The 22,492-nt window shown below is 41.3% G+C and overlaps 1 protein-coding gene across 6 annotated transcripts in view; it reads right to left on the bottom strand.

The window, feature by feature from the left end:
• CSGALNACT1 (chondroitin sulfate N-acetylgalactosaminyltransferase 1) overlaps positions 1-22,492 on the bottom strand; it is a 306,262-nt gene that overhangs the window by 20,134 nt on the left and 263,636 nt on the right. For all 6 annotated transcript variants that reach the window (XR_004536554.1, XM_033915299.1, XM_033915282.1 and 3 more), the window contains one exon: positions 6,505-6,586. Coding sequence is in view for 5 of the 6 variants with exons in the window: in XM_033915299.1 (XP_033771190.1) it covers positions 6,505-6,586 (82 nt within the window). In the remaining variant the exon portion in view is untranslated. The remainder of the gene's footprint in view (positions 1-6,504; positions 6,587-22,492) is intronic.

Below are 22,492 nucleotides of genomic sequence, written 5' to 3' on the forward strand. Positions count from 1 at the left end.
AAGAAAAGCTTTGGCTTGTTCTGAAACACCAGCTGGCCAGGTGTTCCATAAAAAAGGACTTGTTACAGAAGTGGTACACTGTTAAGAAGAATATTCTAGAAGCCCTTAATGCTGTATTAACTCACTTCAGTGAGAAAGTGCATTCATTTCCATTTTTATTTTTTTCTCTATGCTGATAAAATGTTCAAGTATAAAAAATAAAGAATTAAAAATAAAGGGTTGGGGAAAATACAAAAGGCAAATGAAAGGTTCCAGTACACAGTTTTAAACTTGTCTCAGTCAATATTCAGCCAGCAATAGTCTGCATTTTTTAAAATTCTGTCAGCTGAATTGTCATTGGATATTCAGTGCCAGCCCCTATCCAGGTGTCAGCACCACAGATCGGGTACTTAGCAGCCTGCTAAGAGTTATCATAATATTGCTGATGATCAGAGGTGGTGCCCAGTCTTTTGCTATTCTGGGTTGGCTGGGTGCAACTGTTGAGCATTGATGGTGTCTAGGTAACTCCCAGGTTTGCCTAGACTGCTTTGGCACTAACTGGACGGTGCTGGGCAGTTTCCTGAATTTTCCACAGCACTCTGTTTGTGTGCTGCTGAGAGTTCAAGTATCACCTGGTCAGTGCTTGCTGACAAAGTAGGAACTTTTCATGTCTTGTTGACTAGCACTAAATATTTATCCCATTTTTATTTTTAATTTTTTTTTTAGTTTTACTGAAGTGTGCTATATTATCTTCTTACAGATATACTGTTTAACTACATATGTTTTATCTTGTAAATCACCTAATGCTATTTTTAATATGTTGGATAAAGTTTTATGAATGAAACATTTTCTCCTGCACATCTCTATACATTAGCTCATGGGGGCCACCTTCACTGTGTCAAGGGGCAGCTACTTGTATTGAGTTTATCAACCCTTCCCTCCCTACTCCAGTCATGGTACTTGGGCTTGTCATGCCACTGGGGCTTGCACACATTTGTAACATAGAAACGTGATGGCAGATAAAAGCCAAATGGCCCATCCAGTCTGCCCATCCACAGTAGCCATTGTCTCTTTCTCTCTCTAAGAGATCTCACATGCCTATCCCATGCTTTCTTGAATTCAGACACAGTCTCTGCCTCCACCACCTCTTCCGGGAGACTGTTCCATGCGTCTACCTCCCTTTCTGTAAAAATGTATAGCCCTTTAAGTCTTTTTTCATACACCCATTGTGTCTGATTTTTCAATTAGGATAGGATATTGATCCATGCTCCTTTATTCCCATTAGCAAGACAACAAATCTCTTTAAGAAATATATTTCTGCCCCCTATTGGGGTATCATCGATTGCATAACATAACAAGTAATTTCTATACTGCATAACCAGTAAGTTCAATGCGGTTAACTAGATTAGGAAGATTTGATTAGTAGCAAACAGATATGTCTTCAGTTGCTTTCAAAAATGATGATAAGACTCAGAGCTCAATAACAGAGGTTTTAGTTCCTTATCCCAGCAAGCCGCCTGGTAAGAAAGTGAACATTGAAGATGTTTTTATAACGACAACCTTTGATTGATGGAAAATTAAAAAGACTATGTGAACATTTAGATTGAACAAAGGAAAATAATTCGAATAGATAAATCGGTGCCATGCCAAAGCACGTATAGACAGAGTAGCCTGATTACAAACATTATCTACCATCTTTTGATCATCACAATTCTATTCTACTCATCTCTCTAGATTTGTCTGCTGCATTTGATACCATAGATCATCAACTTCTCTTACTTCATCTGCAAGAAATTGGCATATCTGATCAAGTTCTTGACTGGAATTCCTCTTTCTTCAATGATCGCTCATCCAAGGTTATATTCAATGAATCATCCTCTGACTCATTTCCTATTTAATATGGCATTCCACAAGGCTATATACTCTCTCCTCTCCTATTCAATATCTTCTTGGCTCCTCTTCTAACATTAGAACAATCCATCAGTTTTAACAATTTTGCGTACATTGATGATATCCAACTGGTACATCCAATTAATTTCAACAATCCAGATGTCATTAAGGATATAAATCAGAAATTAGAAAAAATAAGCAATTGGCTGAACAGGAACATGCTATCCCTCAAAGTCACTAAATCTAAAACAATGATATTTCCTCTTAGGGATGGTCTATCACTATCCAGGTCCCATTGAACTTGATTCTACCCCAATTCTAACAGTCCCGACTATTACTGGGGATTATCTTGGATGGAAAATTATCTTTCCATGATCAAATCACTTCAGTCACCCAAAAATGTTTCCACTGTTTAAGAATGATCCGTTCACTTTCAAAACTATTAGACCCCTCATCACTAAACATCTTAGTTCATTCTCTTGTAATCTCTTGTATTGACTATAGAAACACCCTTTATAAAGGAATAAATAAAAAAGAAATTAGAAGGTTACAAATAATTCAGAATGTTTCAATAAAAATCAGTATTATCAAACTACACTCTCGACCTGGTTCACAGCACAGTAACCATATAAACATAAAAAACCAATGGAGACGTAAAGAAGATACTAAATGTTGCTGAAAACACTGGATATTGAAACCAAAAGTGGAAAACCCTCAATCAACACCTCAAAACGCTTTTTCTCTGAAAATTATCTTGAGGTAGGAAAAAGCCTCAGATCCCCCCTCCACCAAACCAATAACTCAGGTTGTAAATAAGTGGAGGCTAACCGGGGTACTTTTAAGTCATTAGCATAAAAAACCTCCTCATATAATATTTCACTATAAGAAAAAGCCTTGTGCAATGCAAGTGAGTAAGTGTCCGCTTGACGTTCAAAACACCAAAAAATTAGGTTAGCTATCAATGCTTACAGCAACATTACTGTTTTCTGTAAGAGCACTGACAGAAACACATTTCTAGACTATTCAAGCAATCATCCATTGCCACTTAAACAGAGTTTACCCACTTCTCAGTTTTTACGTTTTAAACGTATTTGTTCTAACTCCGGGGAATTTCATAGACAAAGTACAGATCTTTTCCGGTGCCTACAAGATCAAGTTTATCCTCCGCAGACTCTTAAGAAGGCCTATAAACCAGCTAAACATGTTGACCGGAATTTACTGTTAACACCTAGAGCATGTTCTTCAGATACTCAAGCAATCACCTGTGTACTTGAATTTTCGCCAGCTATAAAACGAGTAGTTCATTCTTTACGTCACCATTGGGACATTTTGAGTCAAGATCCTGCTTTCTCTGATTGTCAGCTCCATATGGCTTACTCTAGACAAAAAAATCTCAAAGAACTATTGAGTCCCCCGGATTGTTTTGCTCATAAACAACAATATTGCCAATCTGTAGGTAGTCACTCCAAATGTCATACATGTCAGATCTGCACTATTGTGACAGATCTAACTGGTTGTTTTTTACACCCGGTGTCAGGCAGAACATATTCTATTCGTTTTCATACTACCTGTTTGACAGATCATGTAGTATATTTAATATTATGTCCGTGCCCGAAAATATATGTAGGCCAAACTTTGTGGCACCTTAAAACACGGATCACGGAACATAAAAGCTGCCTTAATACCGGCAAGATGCAGGCTCCAACTGTTGCCCATTGTCAAGAATATAACCATACCTTTCAAGATTTAAGGTGTTGTGTTATAGATCATGTCCCCATAAGTCACAGGAATAGACAATGATTGCTTCTGTGGAGAGAACTTTTTTGGATTTGTATTTTGGAAACTGAAGAGCCTGGAGGGTTGAATTCCAAAATGGAATGGCATCACATACTTTGATTTAGAAATGTAGTTTTCAATGCCAATCTCAATTTCGATCTTGGGACTACGTCATATACAATTGTATCCAATCATGATTCGGCACGCGCAATTGAGTAGACAAGTTAAATAGGCGAGGCTTTCTCCACTGTCTGTGTCTGAGGAGCCACCATATTGAATCTTGAAGCCGCACTGATAGTACGTTGGGGCTTCTGGTCTATCGAATGAAGAGGAGAAAAAAGCTCTCTCACAGAAGTTAAGTATTAAGTGTTTTATTTTATGTCTTGTAGGATTGACCACTTTCACATCCTGAGGCAGCTTACAATTAGCGAAATGCTGGCCATCGATGATGTGTGGTGTGCTTTTGTTTTCCATCTTTGTGAGGCATCGCTCTTAATGTTGCCTCCACTTATTTATAACCTGAGTTATTGGTTTGGTGGAGGGGGGATCTGAGGCTTTTTCCTACCTCAAGATAATTTTCAGAGAAAAAGCGTTTTGAGGTGTTGGTTGAGGGATGTCCACTTTTGGTTTCAATATCCAGTGTTTTCAGCAACATTTAGTATCTTCTTTATGGCTCCATTGGTTTTTTATGTTTATATGGTCACTGTGCTGTGAACCAGGTCGAGAGTGTAGTTTGATAGTATTATTGGGTTTTCGAGTGAGTTTGTGTTGGATTAGCTCAATAAAAATCAGGGCAACAAAGAGGCGCTGTGGATCAATTTGGAAAGAGGGAATGGTGAATATATTTACATTGGTGTGATATACAGGCCTCCTTCACAGACGGAAGAAGTAGATAGAGACTTAACAGTAGACATTCAGAATATATCTAAAAAGGGGGAAGTCTTGCTAATAGGTGATTTTGCCGGATGTTGATTGGGGTATCCTTATTGCAGGATCTTATAGAAGTAGGGAGATTCTTGATTCCCTACAAGGAGAACTGTTCCAGCAGTTGGTAATGGAACCCACACAAGATGGGATCATACTGGACTTAGTGCTTACAAAGGGGAAAGTGTTTCTGATGTTACAGTGGGTGATCATCTGGCATCTAGTGATCACTGCATGAAACGGTTTAATATTAAGATGGGTATAGAGAGGGCTCATTCAAAAGCAAAGGTTCTAGACTTTTAGAAAACTAACTTTGTTTGGATGGGGGTTTACGTCAAGGAATTATTGTCTGGATGGGAATGTCTGGAAGGAGTGGAAATGCGGTGGGGCAAAACTGAAAAGAGCGATTGTAATGGCGACAAACCTTTTTGTGAGGCAAGTAAATAAAAGTAAGAGGAAAAGAAGGCCACTTTGTTTCTCAAAAGTAGTAGCTAAGAAGGTAAGGAATAAGAGGTTAGCTTTCATAAACTACAAAAGATTGCAGAAAGAGGAAGACAGGCAAAAATATCTGGAAAAGTTGAGAGGCTGGTCGTATAGTCAGGAAAGCAAAGATGCAAATGGAAGAAAAAAATAGCTGACACGGTAAAATGGGGAGACAAGACATTATTTAGATATATTAGTAATAGGAAGAAGTGCAAAAGTGGCATTGTGAGATTCAATGGTGAAGTGGAGGAATATGTAGAAGCTGATAAAGAAAAGGCCAAATTGCTTAACAAATATTTATGTTCTGTGTTCATGGCTGAAGCGTCAGGAGCGGGACTGCAGAAGACAAATGTGCAGAAGACAAATGTGAATAGGGATGGAGGAGAAATAGACCCTGATCGATTTTCAGCTACAATAAAGGTAGACAAAGCAATGGGGCCGGATGGTGTACATCCGAGGGTGCTGAAGCAACTTAGGGAAGTTCTGGTAGCTCCGCTGATTGACCTTTTCAATGAGTCTCTAGAGTTGGGAGTGGTACCAGAGGACTGGAGAAGGGTGGATGTGGTCCCTCTCCACAAAAGTGGAAGTAATGAAGAAGTAGGTAATTACAGGCTGGTAAGTCTGACTTCTGTGGTAAGAAAATTAATGGAAATGCTTTTAAAACAGAGAATGGTCAAGTTTTTGGACTCCTGTGGATTAAGGACCAGAGGCAACATCAATTCACTAGAGGTAGGTCTTGTCAGACAAATCTGATCAATTGCTTTGACTGGGTGACCAGAGAATTGGATAGAGGGAGTGCGTTAGATGTGGTGTATTTAGATTTCAGCAAAGCCTTTGACAGTGTTCCACACAGATGCCTAATAAATAAACTGAGTGCCCTCGGGATGGGTCCCAAAGTGATAGGCTGGATCAGGAACTGGTTGAGTGAAAGGCGACATAGGGTAGTGATCAATGGAGATCACTCCGAGGAAAGGGATGTTACCAGTGGTGTGCCTCAAGGTTCTGTTCTTGGGCCTGTTCTTTTTAAGATGTTTATAAATGATATTGCTGAAGGGTTGTCAGGTAAGATTTGCCTCTTTGCAGATGTTATAACATAAGGAAGAAAATGGACAGATGAGCATATACATATTCATATTCAACTCTGCTCTTCACTCATGTTTTATATCCGAGAACAGAAAACACAGTTTTGTGCTGACTCTTTGATTACTTGTCTTAATTTCAAAATATAGCCTTTATAAGCAGGACTAAATATATGTTTACTTGCAATAAATGAGCTTATCTAACAATGAATGAGTAAAAATGCATTTTGATGAACATAGGTGAACTCTTACTTCTAGCTAGGAGAACATCTCTTGCAGTTCGTAAACAGTAATGAGCCTGCCTAAAGTTGTAAATACGACATAATGCCTCACGGTGGCAGTATTGACACACATTTTTCAGAATTCTACTTACCTATGTTTATAAAATCTGAACGGTATTGGCAAGTCATTCCAAATCCAAAGTCCCTCCAAAATCCTGTGTCTTTTTTTATAACCTGGGAATAAAATTAAAGGAATAATGTTATGTTATACACATAGAATATAGGCCTTGCCTAAACTAAAATGAAAAGCATATTTACAGCATACAGACTAGTTCTGAGTGCAGTTTCTCCAAGCAGTGAATAATCCTACCTGTATGTCAGCTTGTGCTCCTGAGGAATAGAAATTAGTACCAGTTCAAATGACTGCTGGATATAACATCTGCAGCTCTCTGGAAACTTTTGTTTTTGGCACAAACATCAATCAATGTTTCTAAGGAAGGAGTCATGGAAACATTTTTTTTTTTCTTACTAGAAAACTCGGTTTCAGAACAGCCAAGTAAAACTGAGCTAGAGTGCACCTGTGAGTGGATGGGAATGTCAACCCAGTAATGCTGGAGGGCAGCCAGCGTTGGCACAGCAAGAAACAGAGACACAGGATGACAGGCAAGGCAACCAAGACACTTAAAGTTAAAATGATCAAACACTTCAGGACTAACACCACATGACTTAACAGAGCCAACTCTCTTTTAAACTCACTACCAGAAAATATTCCACTGTCTTTTACTGCATTAGCAGTCTTCACCAAATTTTAAGTACAAGCCACTTTGGATCATAGAGCATGAAGGAGAACTGACAAAAAAGTCATTTCTCCATACTTTAATGTATGCACTTTATCACAGACTTGATTGTTGACTGGGGTTACATTTCCGCTGACATTTCAGCGGAAGTGGAACTCCTCCGGATATGACGATCAAAAAGCCTGATCGTCCAAGTACCCATACTCAAAGCTGGTTTTCTAAAACCAGCTTAGGCCTTTCCCCTGCCACTAAACGCACAGAGAGAAAAGAGGTGTGTTTAGAGGAGGGGAAAGGGCGAGCGGTGGGCAGGAGGTGGGCCGACCTACACCTAGGCGTACAACAAGTATAACCAAAACCTTAGGCAGGTTGCCTAGTCGGCACTTATACGTTTTGACTTAGACAAAGTCAAAACAGGTCTAAGTGTCGAAAAAGGGGCCGCTGAGCTGATCTTGGCTGCTGCGAGGTCGGCGGGGGGGGGGGAGGGGCGATCGGAGGTTTGGGGGAGGTCGTTGGGGGTGTTGTGTCGAGGGCAGGAGGGCCTGGGATCCCTCCTGCCCGTATTGTAGTGGGGGTGGGGGGTAGGGTGTCCGCCTGTGCAGGAGGTGTTGGGCTCCTTCCTGCCCGATCGTGTAGGGGGGTGGGGGGGCGAGAGGCCAGGAGGGCTTGGGCTCCCTCCTGGCCTGATCGTAATTGGGGGGTGCCACGGGTGCCCGGGGCAAGAGGGCTTGGGCTCCCTCTTGCCCCGATGTCGTCGGGGTGCCACGGGGCAAGAGGGCTTGGGCTTCCTCTTGCCCCGATGTCGTCGGGGAACATCGGGGTGCTGCAGGGCAAGAGAGCTTAGGTTCCCTCCTGCCCTGATGTCGTGGGAGTGGGGGGGTTAGTGTGGATTCTGTAACCGGTGTTGTTTTTGACAGACACTGGTTACAGAATCCAGCTTTTAGACGAAGGACTGGCTCCTCCTTCGCCTAAAAGCCCTTGTGTTGGGCATTTGGGGCTTAGGTGTTTTTTGGTTCATTATGGGGTATAAGTGTAGACGTAGTGGTGGTCTGGGCGTTTAAACAGCTGAATGTAGAGGCAGGCCATTATCAAAAAAACCTCCATTTGGACGTTTTTTTAAAAATTACGGACATTTTCCCTGCTTCAACTTTCAACGTTTAAGGCCTTAGGCCAAAAGGAGACTTAGACGTTTTTTTTGATTATGCCCCTCTATGGAAGTTAAGGACCATTAAAAAATACTTCAACCCAACATCCTTCAGGTTGCTGGTGCAATCGCTGATCCTATCCATCCTTGATTACTGCAATATCATCTACCTGGGTATCCCACAAAAAACAGTAAAAAAATTGAGATTATTACAAAACACCTCTGTTCGCTTAATCTTTGACTGAGAAAAAAAACCACATTAGCCCCTACTACAAAAAATTGCACTGGCTACCAATAGAAGTGCAAATACTATTCAAATTTGCATGTATCTGTTTCAAACAAGTCTGGGGACTAGCACCTTCCTACCTGCAAACTCACTTCATTCTGCACAACCCCACACGAAACAAAAATATCTTTGCATACCCAAAGATCACAGGCTGCAGATACAAATCCTTCCTGGATAGAACATTCATGTTCCAAGCGAATAGACAGCAAGTCTGGCTGAGAAACTGCATAAATGAACCCAAACTGACTTACAATGCATTCCGAAAATCAATTAAAACTGCCCTATTCGACAAATTCATTGACTAAAACAGACCACCCTCTCTCACTATGATACTCCCCTCTGTAAACGCTATTTCAATCTCTCAGGAAGCTCCAATTTTCATGTATTCTTTACCCATGGAACCCCAATTAATAGGTATCTTTTCTATTCTAGGCTTCTTGTTATTTTGCTGACTGTCCAGCCTTCTTTCAATGTGAACCGCCTAGAAGTCGCTTGACTATGGCGGTATAGAAAAATATTTTTTTGTATTTATGTTCTTAATTACATGTTAATTTGTATCTTGCTTAGAATTTAGATAAGCGATTCAATCAAATTTTAATAAAAACTTGAAAACTTGACACTAAACTGTTCAAATACCTCACTTGTCAATTCCAGTTTCAAGATCATTTAAAGATAAGTTAAATAGCACTAGTCCCAGTGCAGCCTGATGGGCCCAAGCCGTCAATTCATCACACTCCCTGAATTATAAAAATGGCTGTGATTTTTTAGAGAATATTCAAGTATATTAATTAATTTTTATTTATTTATTTATTTATATACCACTTATAGTCTAAGTGGTTTACATTCAAGTACTCAAGCATTTTTCTCTGCCTGTCCCAGTGGGTTCTCACTCTATCTAATGTACCTGGAGCAATGGGGGATTAAGTGATTTGCCCAGGGTCACAAGGAGCAGTGCGGGATCCAAACCCACAACCTCAGGGTGCCAAGGCTTTAGCTCTAACCACTGCACCACACACTCCCCTGATTCTGGTTTTTTTTGCATAAACCTTTTGTGCAGCTCTGTCTATGTTGTTTACCATATGTAGATATTAATGCTGAGTATGGGCAGAGGTAAAAATCGAAGAACCCAGATATCTGCTTATGAAGCATCACAAAAATTCAGTCAGTAACCAATGTGCATGGTAAACCCTCCTATTCAGTAGATATGCTATGACAGTTCAAATTTCTGTATAATGATTCTTAAATTTATTATGCTACCACTATCCCCTAGAAGGGGTGTGCACAATTGCCCTACATACCTTCAGTTGTTGTGAACCTGGTTGCTCAAACCAGGCTACCACACTATCACTACTTCCTGGAAGCAAGCAGGAGGAGCAACATAAGAACATAAGAACATAAGCAGTGCCTCCGCCGGGTCAGACCACAGGTCCATCCTGCCCGGCAGTCCGCTCCCGCGGCGGCCCAAACAGGTCACGACCTGTCTGAATCACCAGAAGGGGCTCCCTTGCCACCTTGGTTTCTCATTGAAGTCCTATCTTCCCATCGTAGTCCTAACCCTCCGGTCTTGCACATGCACGACCTGATTTGGTTTCTATACTTATTTCCTGGTTAGCTTTCTATACTTGTGTTACATCCCAGCACCTCTCTCAGTATCCCACGATCCCCTTATCCCTCAGAAATCCGTCCAATCCCTGTTTGAATCCCTGTACCGTACTCTGCCTGATCACTTCCTCCGGTAGCGCATTCCAAGTGTCCATGACCCTTTGTGTGAAAAAAAACTTCCTTGCATTCGTTCTGAACATTTACAAGTGGTGCATATCTAGCTATTGCCAACAACACATGGAGACAATATATTTCTTCAGTTGTCGCCTCACAATTGTGGAACTCCCTTCCAATACGCATAAGGGAAGAACGTCTCATTGAGAGGTTTAAAAGCAATTTAAAATGCTTTCTTTTTAAAGATGCTTTTGACTGCTAGCTTTTTATAGTTAGGTCACGCCTTTTAACTCCAGCTTTTGATCTTTTCTTAATTTTTTTTTTTCTTCTTTTATCCCTCCCTATTGTTATGTCCTCTACCCGTCTCATTTGCTATCATACATTGTATTTCTTCCCCCTCTTCCCTTTTGGCCCTGTTTATGTTAAGTGTTGTGTCTGTTATTTGTATCGAAGCCTTGTATTTGTTGATATATTATTTTTAGACTTGTTCATCGCTTTGTATTACGATTAAGTGTTTCATCAAATTTTAAATAAACTTGAAACTTGTACCTGCTGGGTCACCAATGCAACCAATTTCAAAACTCGCAAGCTTCCATTCTCCTAGCTCAGCAGTCTCGGACTCAAACCCTTTGCAGGGCCACCTTTTGGATTTGTAGGTATTTGGAGGGCCGCAGAAAAAAAGAGTTAATATCTTATTAAAGAGCTGACAATTTTGCATGAAGTAAAACTCTTTATAGTTTATAAATCTTTACTTTTGGCTAAGTCTTGATAATAATATTGTCATTTATAGCTAAACAGACATATGATCAAGAAACTGTTTTATTTTACTTTTGTGATTATGATAAACATACAGAGGGCCTCAAAATAGTACTTGTTGGGCCACATGTGGCCCCCGGGCCATGAGTTTGAGACCACTGTCCTAGCTGATGACCTTGCAATTCTAAGACAAAGAACAAAGTACCAGTTTGCAAGCTCTGAAAATGCTTGCAACACCAGTACAGATAGTGCAGAGTGATCAGCAGCTGAGGGAGATAAAGGTAGATGCTGGGGAAGAACTAAGGAAGCATCTCTTAAGACATTTAAAATTTGGAGTTAAAACTGGCTTCTTTTACCTAAGGGGCTGGTTCTGGTATAGTGGCTGTTCATGGACTAGGGCAGGGGTAGGCAATTCCGGTCCTTGAGAGCCGGAGCCAAGTCAGGTTTTCAGGATATCCACAATAAATATACATGAGATAGATTTGCATTTCAAAGAGGCAGTGCATGCAAATCCATCTTGTACATATTCATTGTGGATATCCTGAAAACCTGACCTGGTTCCGGCTCTCGAGGACCGGAATTGCCTGCCCCTGGACTAGGGGATAACAGGTTCTTGTTTGTTGATTAGGTTACCTTGTATTAGTTTATTTTGTATTCAGTCAAATGTTAAGTTATTTAATTTTCTAATTTATGGATGTTTGGATTTAGTTATATATTATTATTATTATTTGATTTAAAAAATGTTTACCAAAAGGCGAACTTAAATAAAGGCGATGCTAAATAAAGATAGCAATAAAAACAAATCAGTGAGTCAACTGCTATGGAAAGAAGGAAATAAGGAAGAGGAGGAAGGGAAGTGAGAAGTGCATGAGAAGACAGGGACACAAAAATGGAAATCTGGTGCAGGCAAAGGATAAGAAATGTGGGAAAACTTAGTAGATGACAGCAGATGAAGACTCGAATGGTCCATCCAGTCTGCCCAACCTGATTCAATTTAATTTTTTCTTCTTCTTAGCTATTTCTGGGCAAGAATCCAAAGCTCTACCGGTACTGTGCTTGGGTTCCAACTACTGAAGTCTCTGTCAAAGCTCACTCCAGCCCATGTACACCATCTCAGCCATTGAAGCCTTCCCCAGCCCATCCTCAACCAAACGACCATATAAAGACCGTGCAAGTCTGCCCAGTACTGGCCTTAGTTCTTCAGTATTTACTATTATTTTCTGATTCTAAATCCTCTGTGTTCATCCCATGCTTTTTTGAACTCCGTCACCGTTTTCCTCTCCACCACCTCTCTCAGGAGAGTGCATTCTAGGCATCCACCACCCTCTCCATAAAGAAGAATTTCCTTATATTGCTCTTGAGTCTCCCACCCCTCAACCTCAAATTATGTCCTCTGGTTTTATCATTTTCCTTTCTCTTGAAAAGATTTTATTCTACATTAATACCTTTCAAGTACTTAAACATGTGAATCATATCTACCCTGAAGGCATTATAGGGACAAGGGATGACTTGGAAATGGAAGAGGAGATGAAAGACCATGAAAAGGAACAGAAACACTAGAGAAAGGAAAATACCTCAGTGGAGAGTTTGACAAGGATGCTGAAAAGCATAAGAAACACTACGGAGATGAAAGCTGAAGATAGGAAGGAGAAAAGAGAAAAAATGTGGAGTTTGGCTCTCCAGTTGTGGCAGTGCTAGGTAAAGGCACTTCGATAGAAACAATACACAGGGGGGATAACATAGCCTCCTTTATCCATACACTTGTAAAGTTATGTATAAACGGTAGCGCACATCCACAAAATAAATCAGGGGAACATTGATTGATAGGCAGTATATTTTGCTTCATTTTGTAAATTGGCTCAAGCCCATTAACAATTTATTTGAGAGAACCCCCCCTCCCCCCCACACACACAATGATCCATCCTATCACTGAAGAGAGGATCTTTCTACAGGGTGTTTTCAAAGTAAGTTACTTGTCTGAGCACAACCATTTAAATCAAGAATGGATGATATGATATATAGTACATCAATTAGCTTCAGAGCTGAATACAGACTGCTTGCTCAGCAGCATAGCAGGGTTTGGTGGCAGGCTCTTTACTTCTAGTTCTAAGTGCACCAATCTGGATGCTTGCTCATCAGCTAATCTGTGCTGAATGTAATAATAAATCTGAAAGACTGCATTGGAAATAAAAAAGCATTTTCCTTAATTAAGGCAATTCCCAATGGATTTTGTCAGAATTTTTTAATGCCATGTAACCAGTATAGGGCACGTAGTATATACTTGTGTCCTACACATTCAGCCATAAAGACTGATACAGTGCTTTCCTTAGCATTATGAAATAGATTTAGAACCCACATGATATACCTATATGAAATGGATTTAGAACACACTCATGGAATCGCGCCTGGGGTGGGAGGTAAAGGGGGGGAAGGAATGGATGGACAAAAAGGAAAAAGGTGCTATACCTAGGAGGAGAAAGGGGAGTTATAGATATGGACCTGCTGGGTAGAGGGAGACAGAGAAGACTGGACTAGGGGAGGGGAAGAGTGTGAGAAAGATGCTGAATGGAAGAGAGGGGGAGCGATTAGTCATGAAGTTGGTGGGAATTAGAGAGTGACACAGTAACGATTATAATGGTAATTCCATAGTTACCATAGTAATTCCCGCGGTAATGGGAAAGAGTTGACGATTTTGACTGGTATTACAGTGGTAGACCGTTCTATGCATTGCTGTGGGAATAGGAACTGCTGCCACAGTAATACTGCAGCAATGGGGACCCAGAGAACCCTCCTGAAGCCTATCTTTTATTGTTTCTAGTAGTCTAGTGGCTTCTTTTCTCTCTTCCTACTCTGCCTGACATCCATTTCTCTGTCTCTTCCCTCCCCTGCCATCTGTCCCTTCCCCTCACCTAATCCCCCCCACCCGTGTACAACCTCGACACTGGCTCAACCCCCTCTGTGCCCTACCTTATTATCTCTGGTGGTCTAGTGGCTTCTTCAGGGGCAGGAAAGAGTCCCAATTCCTTCCTGCTCCTGCAAGAGCCACTGCTGGTCTGAAGCTTTTAAAAATGGCTGCTGAGAGTTTATGCGGCGGCCTCATGAGACTTTGGACCAGTGGCAGAAGTGGCTCTAGCAGCGGCAAGAAGCCACTAGACCACCAGGGATTAAAAGGTAGGGCACCGGGGGGGGGGAGGGGTGTGCAGCATTACACCATGGGGTGGGTGTTATATGGAAGGGACAGATGGCAGGGGTGGGGAGAGATGGAAGGACTGATGGCAGGCAAGGGAGGGAGGGATGATGGATGGATGGCAGAGTAGAGGAAGGGGGCAGGGGTGTAGGAATGGATGGGCCTGACCCACCTGCACTGCCAAGGAGAACTTTTCCACACCAGCGTCGGGGAAGCAGGCTAGTCTCCTGCAGTCCTTGCACCTCCCTCTCTTCACTTTACAACTTCAACGGTTTAGAGTCAGTGGCAGCAATCGCTACAGGCTGTCTGCAAGTAACCTGGAAGCCTCTCCTCTGCCATTGTTACAACTTCCTGTTTCTGCCGGGGCAGGACGCAGCAGAGGAGAGGCTTCTGAGTTACCTGCAGGCGATTGCTGCCACTGACCTGTTGAAGCCGGTGGAGAATGAGGAGAGGGAGGTGCAGAAGCCCAGCCTGCTCCATCCCCCGACGTCAGCAAAAGAGAAAGTTATCTGTAAGTGTGGTGGGGTAGGGATAGGATTGAAAGAGCTACAGCCCCAGCACCCTGGGGTTGTGGGTTCAAATCTTGCACTGCTTCTTGTGACCCTGGGCAAGTCATTTAATCCCCCAGTGCCACAGGTACATTAGATAGAGTGTGAGCCCGCCGGAACAGATAGGGAAAAATGCTTGAGGACCTGAATAATTTGTAATCCGCATAGAATTATAGGATATGCAGAATATAAATAATTAAATTTTTTAAAAAAAGATTCTGCATGTGGGTTGAGAGGACAAGAGAAGGAAGATTGTAGGACATGGTGTGGAGGGGGAGGAAGGGAGAGATAATGCAAATGATGGAGAGGGACGAGAAGGGAAAAATGCTACATATGGGGTAGAAGAGAGGAAGAGAACTATAAATGTTGAGAAATAGGGGTACATGGGGAGAGAGGGAGAAAGTTTAAAAATTATGGTGGAAGGGAGGAGAGATGTTTGACCTAGAGCACAAAAGAGGGGGAGAGAGATGGTACATAGTACGAGAGAGGCAGATATGTTGGACATGGCAGAGAAAGGGAGAGAATGTTGCATAGTGAGGAAAAGAGAGATATTGGACCAAAGATGCAAGGGAGGTTGAGGGAGAGAGAGAGATGATGAACATTGGGGTGTATAAGAGGCAGGGAAAAATACACAACAGGTGTTAACTTTAAAGCAATGACTGTAATATGTCAGTTTTTTAAATTTACATCTACTATCTTTATATTTTGCACAGTACAGGGGGATATCACTTTTTTCTCTTTCGCTGCTGTTGCATTGTGGCTTCAATCGAATATTTTTCTACATGTTTCTATTTTTAATTTGTGGTTATTCTATACTGTGTGAGGATCTGTCTTGTGTTTCGCGCATATGAAAGAGACATGGTTTTCTGTTAGCATTAACTGTGCAGGATGAATCTGTACTAATTTGGCTTCTTTAGTTTTCCAATAGGTTTATTGATGTTCTAGTACACATTGTAGTGTTTGGTGCCCTTGTTACATGACTCATGGATGTTACTGCTCTTATGGTATGGTAGAATTGTTCTTTAGGTCCTGAGTGACATTTGCAGTGTTCTGTATTACTTCACAGTATTCCTGTTTACTGAATTTGGATTTAGATCACAACTTTCTTAGTAACAGCTTAAGGCACGTTTCATTCAGGTACAGTAGGTATTTTCATCATCCTGGAGGGTTTACAATTTAACTTTCGTACCTGATTCAATGGATGGTTGAGTGACTTGTCCAAGATTTCAAGGAGCAGCAGCAACATCCCTGGTTCTCAGCTTGCAGCTCTATTAAGTACAGCTAATACTGATAGCACACTTTGTCTATATTATCTGTACCTAATCTTTGGTAACTCAGCCTCTTATTAAAGACTAGCAGAGCTGAAGTCTGGTGGCCGTTTGGCAACCTATCATAAATACTAAGGTTGTTAGCTTGCCAGTCCGGTATCTTCCTGTTGGCCATGTAAACAGTGATATTTCACCAGCTCTAACCAAACATCTCGAGGTTACTAAGTATTAAAATACCCCCATATATTTCCAGAATACTGCAAATATTATTCTGTTTAATATGTTGTTTTTCTAAACATTGTTTTGATTTATTTTTTTTATACATAATTCCCTGGAGTGCATACAGTGTGAATAAAATAATCAGTAAGAGAAGTATTGTCCCCCCCCTTTTTTTTCTTTTAAAAGAGTGCTGCTCATATAGGGGGGAGCAGTATTCTTTTTAAGCTGCACTAAACATCCAGTATCTGAATTTTATTCAGAGTAGCTATAAACTACATGTGAATACGTAGGGAAAGCATGCAGAGTATGGTTTTCTTTCCAACTTCCCTGCGAGTTTTTATATACATATATAGGCTTAAAATGTTTATTGCAACATCCTAGGCTCATAAAATCATGTTTCTGCTTTCAGCAGGGAGACCCAGGGAAGAAAATTAAGACTGCAAGGATGGGGATGAAAAATGTACTTCATTGCAGGGATGGAGAGGGGATGAGAATTAATTTTTGTCCCTGCGTCACTCTCTATTGGGAACTGAGAAGTAGAGATACTGGCTCCAGAATAAGGTATGCAGAAGGAAGGGCATAGAAAGGGGTGGGTCAGGAAGATAGAGGAGAGTTGCTGGGCATGAATTGAGCATAGTGACAGGGACAATTAAGGGCAATTCAGAGATAGAGAGAGAAAAAATAGGGACACAGGGCAATGCTGATCACAGGTATATGGACAGGGACAAAGGGGGGCCATGTAGGACAGGTCTAGGTAGGAACACAGAGGGGGGATGCTGAATATAGGGGAGTGTTATTGATTATGATTATAAGTGTTTATCTTGCTGATTAATGTAAATATACGGTTATTGCACTTTTGTTGGTCTTAAAAATCAATAAAGATTTAAAAAAAAAAAAAAAAAAAAGAATATAGGGGAGAATATGGACACAGAGAACACATGGAAAAACAGATAAGGACAGGGGCACAAAGGGGAGATACTAGACAGGCGGGGGTCACAGGTTGAACAGGGCAGGGCCATGTGTCCAGTATTCTGCAGCCCAAAATATGGTAACCTTAAGCAAGAGCTCATCTGAAATTAGGTGAAGTGGGGAGGATGGATTGAGACATCTGGGTTTTACTTCCATTGGAAATAAAATCTGGATATCTCAATCCTTCCTCTTTTTTGTGGAGCCACATGGTAACCCTAGCTCAAACCAAGTGACATAAGAACTATGAATAATCAAACAACCAACAAACATGACAGCAGAAGCATCAAAGGAGCTCAACTAGTACCCCAAAGTACATCAGTAATAAACTACTCTTCATGGCCCAAACGGCTGACCGGCCTCCAAGCAACAGACTTGGAGAAGAACATCTCTGCTGGAGAGACTGCCCTAGCTTCTGGCCACGATGAAGCTACTCTTCTGGTCGAATATGCCTTCATGGAAACAGGGGACTCTTTTCCACAAGCAATGTATGCTGATGATATGGCCCTTCAGATCCACCTTGAAATTGTGGCCTTGGAAACAGGTGCATCTCGCTTAGCTGGATTAGTCAGCACAAAAAAGATGGTCAGAGAGCCTAAACTTGCTGTGGACTGGAATGCTGGCAAACAAACTTCCTGATTGATAGGAAACATCAAAACCACTTTTGGCAGGTGCGTAAAACCACTTTTGGCAGGTGCGTAAAAAGACTCCAGTGTCAGAGATTTTAAGGAAATGCTTCCTATAAGAAAGAGCCTGGAATTCTGAGACCTATCTCACTGACAGAAAAACTATCTAAACTCTAGCAGACATTTTTACATGTTAGGAATTTTTGAGTCAATATTCAAAAGCATTTACCCAGATATCAGTACCTGACTAACACTGTGGGTAGTGCTAGGGCCAAACCAGGGCAATCTCAGAACTTATCTGGACAGTGGCAAAACTGTGTGTTACTCAAATAATTTATCTGATTATTATTATTATTGGATGCAAATAGTGCCATGTGTAGTCAGCCTGCCAATAGCAGCCTCATTGGCTTTATAAAATGCTACCAAACCACAACCCAGATGTATCACTTTTTACAATTACACTGTATATTAAGCATCAAAGAAATGTTATGGTGGCATATGGACGGAGGGAAGTGGAAGAGGTGGGAAGAGACGGTGCACATGGACAAAGGGAAGGGGGAAGAAGAGGGAAGAAATGGTACACATGGACGGAAGGAAGGGGAGCGATAGTGCACATGGACTGAGGGAAGGGGAAGAGACGGTGCACATGGATGGAGAAAAGTGGAAGAGGAGGGAAGAGACGGTGCACATGGACGGAGGGAAGTGGAAGAGGAGGGAAGAGATGGTGCACATGGATGGAGGGAAGTGGAAGAGGAGGGAAGAGACAGTGCACATTGACAGAGGGAAGGGGAAGAGGAGGGAAGAGACGGTGCACATGGATGGAGGGAAGGGGGAAGAGGAGGGAAGAGATGGTGCACATGGATGGAGGGAAGGGGAAGGGAAAGGGGGAAGTGGGAGAGAAGAAAAAAGAGAGGGAAGAGATGGTGCATATGGATGGAGAGGGAAGAGCTGGAAAGATAGATTTGAGATGGAGGCAGAAAAATGGAAGAAAACTGAATATGAAAATCAGTGTCAGAGATGGATGTAGTGCAAAAAGGTGAAGGAGAGGAAAGAAACTGCAAATGCATAAGGAGGCCTTGGAAACAGAGTTAAGAGCAAAGAGGTAGCAAGATGATTAGAAAAATAAAATTGCCAGATAAAGGTAGAAAAAAATTTATTTTCTTCAATTTAGTGATTGAAATAGTCAATTTTGAAAATTTACATTTTTTAAAAAATAATTTTAACTGTTCAGAAAGAAATCCATTTCTTTCTCTTTCTTTTGTGGTGTACTGTATGCAGAGTCTGGCATAATAGGGTTTCATTTGTGCACAATAGTACTTTTAATTTGTGGGTTTATATTTGAAAAGGTTTTTTCTGTTTTCTGCATGTGTGACTGAGGTCAGGTGTTCTGGTGGGGATGAAGTCCAGAAACTTTGGTTGGTATCATAGCCCCAAGTAGGAAGATATTTGTCAGCTCTCCTTCAGCTTTTTTGGACTCAAAACAGCCCTAACTGAAAAATTAGTTATTATTTATGGTATTACTTGCGACACTCACATACCCAAATTTCTAATCTCAGTTTATATTCGTGTCAACCTTTTTTCCTCTTTTTTGGGGGGGAAAAAAGGTTACCTCTTTATATTTGGATCGGTTTATATTCGAGTAAATACTGTAATTTATAAATGAACAAACATTGCCTTTGAACAGTAAAACACATCAAATAAAAATAACAGCTTCAATATTAGTGGAGCTCAAATATCTCTTGAGATTCTATTTACATGATTCTGAACCCATAGTCCGACTGGCAGAGAAGTCTTAGCTATAGAGAGAACCATGAATCTTAAGGTAGAACCAGGCACGTCAGAAATTATTGGTCGGGGAGTTCATCATACCATCCCTATCTACTGGAAAAGATATCATCAAGGTAAGAATCTAATCTCACTTTCCAGTGCAATAGGGATGTTAAGCTGATCCATGGGGATGTACCTAAGCAGTCCCCAAAGTCCCGGGTGGGATAGATAAGCCTGCTCTCAGTACCAAGGATCCAAACATGGAATCCTCCTGTGCTGCCATGTCTACACTATAGAATTTAGTGAATGTGTGAAGGGAAGACCATGTAGCAGATCTACATATATCCTATGGAGGTATTGCCCATATTTCTGCACAAGAGAAGGCCACTCCCTTTGTTGAATGTGCTTTCAGAAATATCAGCAGTTGTTTGCCACAAACAACGTATGTAGAGGAGATCGCTGCCCGAATCCACCTAGAAATGGTGACCTTGGATATGTAGGAAAACTGAAAATCTTGAATGATATATATGTTACCTGTACAGATATTAGTGTAATGTATGTAATACCTACTGTTTGTTCATTTGTATGACACTGTTTTAGATTAAAAAATCAATAAAGATTTTTAAAAAAAGATGGTCTGATAGATGAAACTCATTAGTCACTTCAGGTAATGCAAAAGATCTCTACAGACATCCAGAAGCTTTAAAGTCTCATCTTTCCTCTAGGCCTATCAGGGGCCATGGGGAAAACACAAAGTAGTCCAGACTTCAGTCATGGTTGAACCAGAGCATCCAGGCAAGCACTTCTAATTTTGCATCTTCGGCTGAAGAACCGTGGCACTTTTTTGTTGCTTGCCATCGCCATGAGATCGAATGTCAGATGCCCCCAATGTCTGACATGTCCTGAACACTCTCGGGGACAATGACTACTCTTCCAGGTCCAATGTCTGCCTGCTGAGGTAGTCTGCACGCACTCTTCCTCCTATCTAAGTTTTAGAAAACTAGTAAAAACAAACTTGTTCAACCGATTTGTATCCTAATTGCTCCCTTGCCCTATCGCTTTACTCCATCTGATTTTCACCACAATTTCTCTTTTCTGCTCTGCTCTCGGACTACTGAAATTGATGTTCTGTCCAGTGCCCCACTTTCGCTGATTGTTTGCAGCAGGATCCTGCTCTCTTTTTCCTGTATCCGCTCCATGTACTTTAAAAACCTTCTTTGTACCTATCTTCGCTGATTGTCCAGCTCCTCTTATTGTGAACTGCCTCAAACTACTATGGCTTTGGCGGTATATAAGAATAATATTATTATGATTATTATTGTTCATTCCAGTTATGTGTGCCGCCGTGATGGCCAGCAGGTATTTTTATGACCAACTGAACAGGACTTTCGCTTCTTGTTGGAGTGATGCACTTCCGGTGCCTCCCTGCCGGATGACATAAGCTATTGCTTACTCGTATGGCTCTGCCTTCCAGCACAGACTGTGGCTTTCATAGTGTCAGGTGCACTGCTCTCAGCTCCAGCCTGTTGATCAACCACTTCATTTGGATGGTATCCATTTCCCTTGCACTGGGCGACCACTGCAGTGAGCTCCCAGCTGGACAGGATGGCATCTATTGTCAGCGTAACCTAGGAATCAATCTGAAGTGACTGTGGCTATGATGGGAGGTTCATGATTTGCCCCTGAAGCTTCTGTCTGCATGCCTCTGGAAGAAAAACTCAGCCTTCCGCTGTGTTGAATAGAACTCCCAGGTAAGCTCGGTCCTAAATTCCAGGACACATGCTGGTCTTGTAACACTGCAGGGGATATGCTTAGACACATGTTTTTTAATTGCCCTATGCTACAGGATTTTTGGGGGTCAAATATTGCAGAAGGTGCAAGCTGTCCTAGATATTCCACAACCATTGTCCTTTGCTATTATTGTCTTTGGGGCCGCTGCAATTCCATACGCTGTTCCCACACCTCAGGCTCTGTTATTACGTGGATTGCTTATTCTGGCTCTGAAGGTAATTCTCTCTAATTGGAAAACTCTAACATCTGTTACATACACTGCTTGGTGGGCCAATGTTAATACTTTTATCAAATATGAATGCATTCATGCTGAAAAATTTGGCTCTTTATCTAAATTTCATGAGATTTGGGATTCCATATTAGACTATTGCACTTGATGTCAACCTGTTCTATTTTGTCAATGTTCTTAGTTCCTTAACTCCATTGTAAGCCTGGACACCTCTCCTACGTTGTCATTATCTACCTACTGAGAAATCACTCTCCTTCTCTAAGAGGGGTTTGAACATTATATTATTTCTGTAGGTCTGCTTTATTATTTTTCTTGATTATTGCTAATATACCAAGCTTCACTGATTCTATTTAATGTTACCGCAAGTTAACTTTTGCTCTGACATTGGATACTAACTTGTATTCCTGTTTTTGAGGTATTTTATGTTTAGTTCTTGTTCTGTATTATTATATGTCAATAAAACTTTTGAACTTAAAAAAATAAAAAAAGAACTCCCAGGTATTCCAAAGATTGAGGCAGGGCTAACTGGCTTTTCTGAAAGTTTACAATCCAGCCCAGCCGCTGCAACTGCATCCACTGCTCTCCCTCCTCTCGGGAAGGGGCTCTGATGAACCAGTCATCTAAATAAGGATGCACCAGCAAACCTGCTCTGCAGAGATGAGCTGCTACCACTACCATTACCTTGGTGAACATCTGAGGTACTGTTGCCAGCCCAAAAGGCAGCGCTGAGAATAGGAAATGATTGTCCAAGACATGACATCTCAGGAACTTTCTGTATGCCAAGAAAATTGGAATGTGGAGATAATTTTCCATTAAATCCAGGGCAGCCAGAAACTCTCCTGG

Source organism: Geotrypetes seraphini, chromosome 1 (assembly GCF_902459505.1).
Source record: "Geotrypetes seraphini chromosome 1, aGeoSer1.1, whole genome shotgun sequence".
Classification (NCBI taxonomy): domain Eukaryota; kingdom Metazoa; phylum Chordata; class Amphibia; order Gymnophiona; family Dermophiidae; genus Geotrypetes; species Geotrypetes seraphini.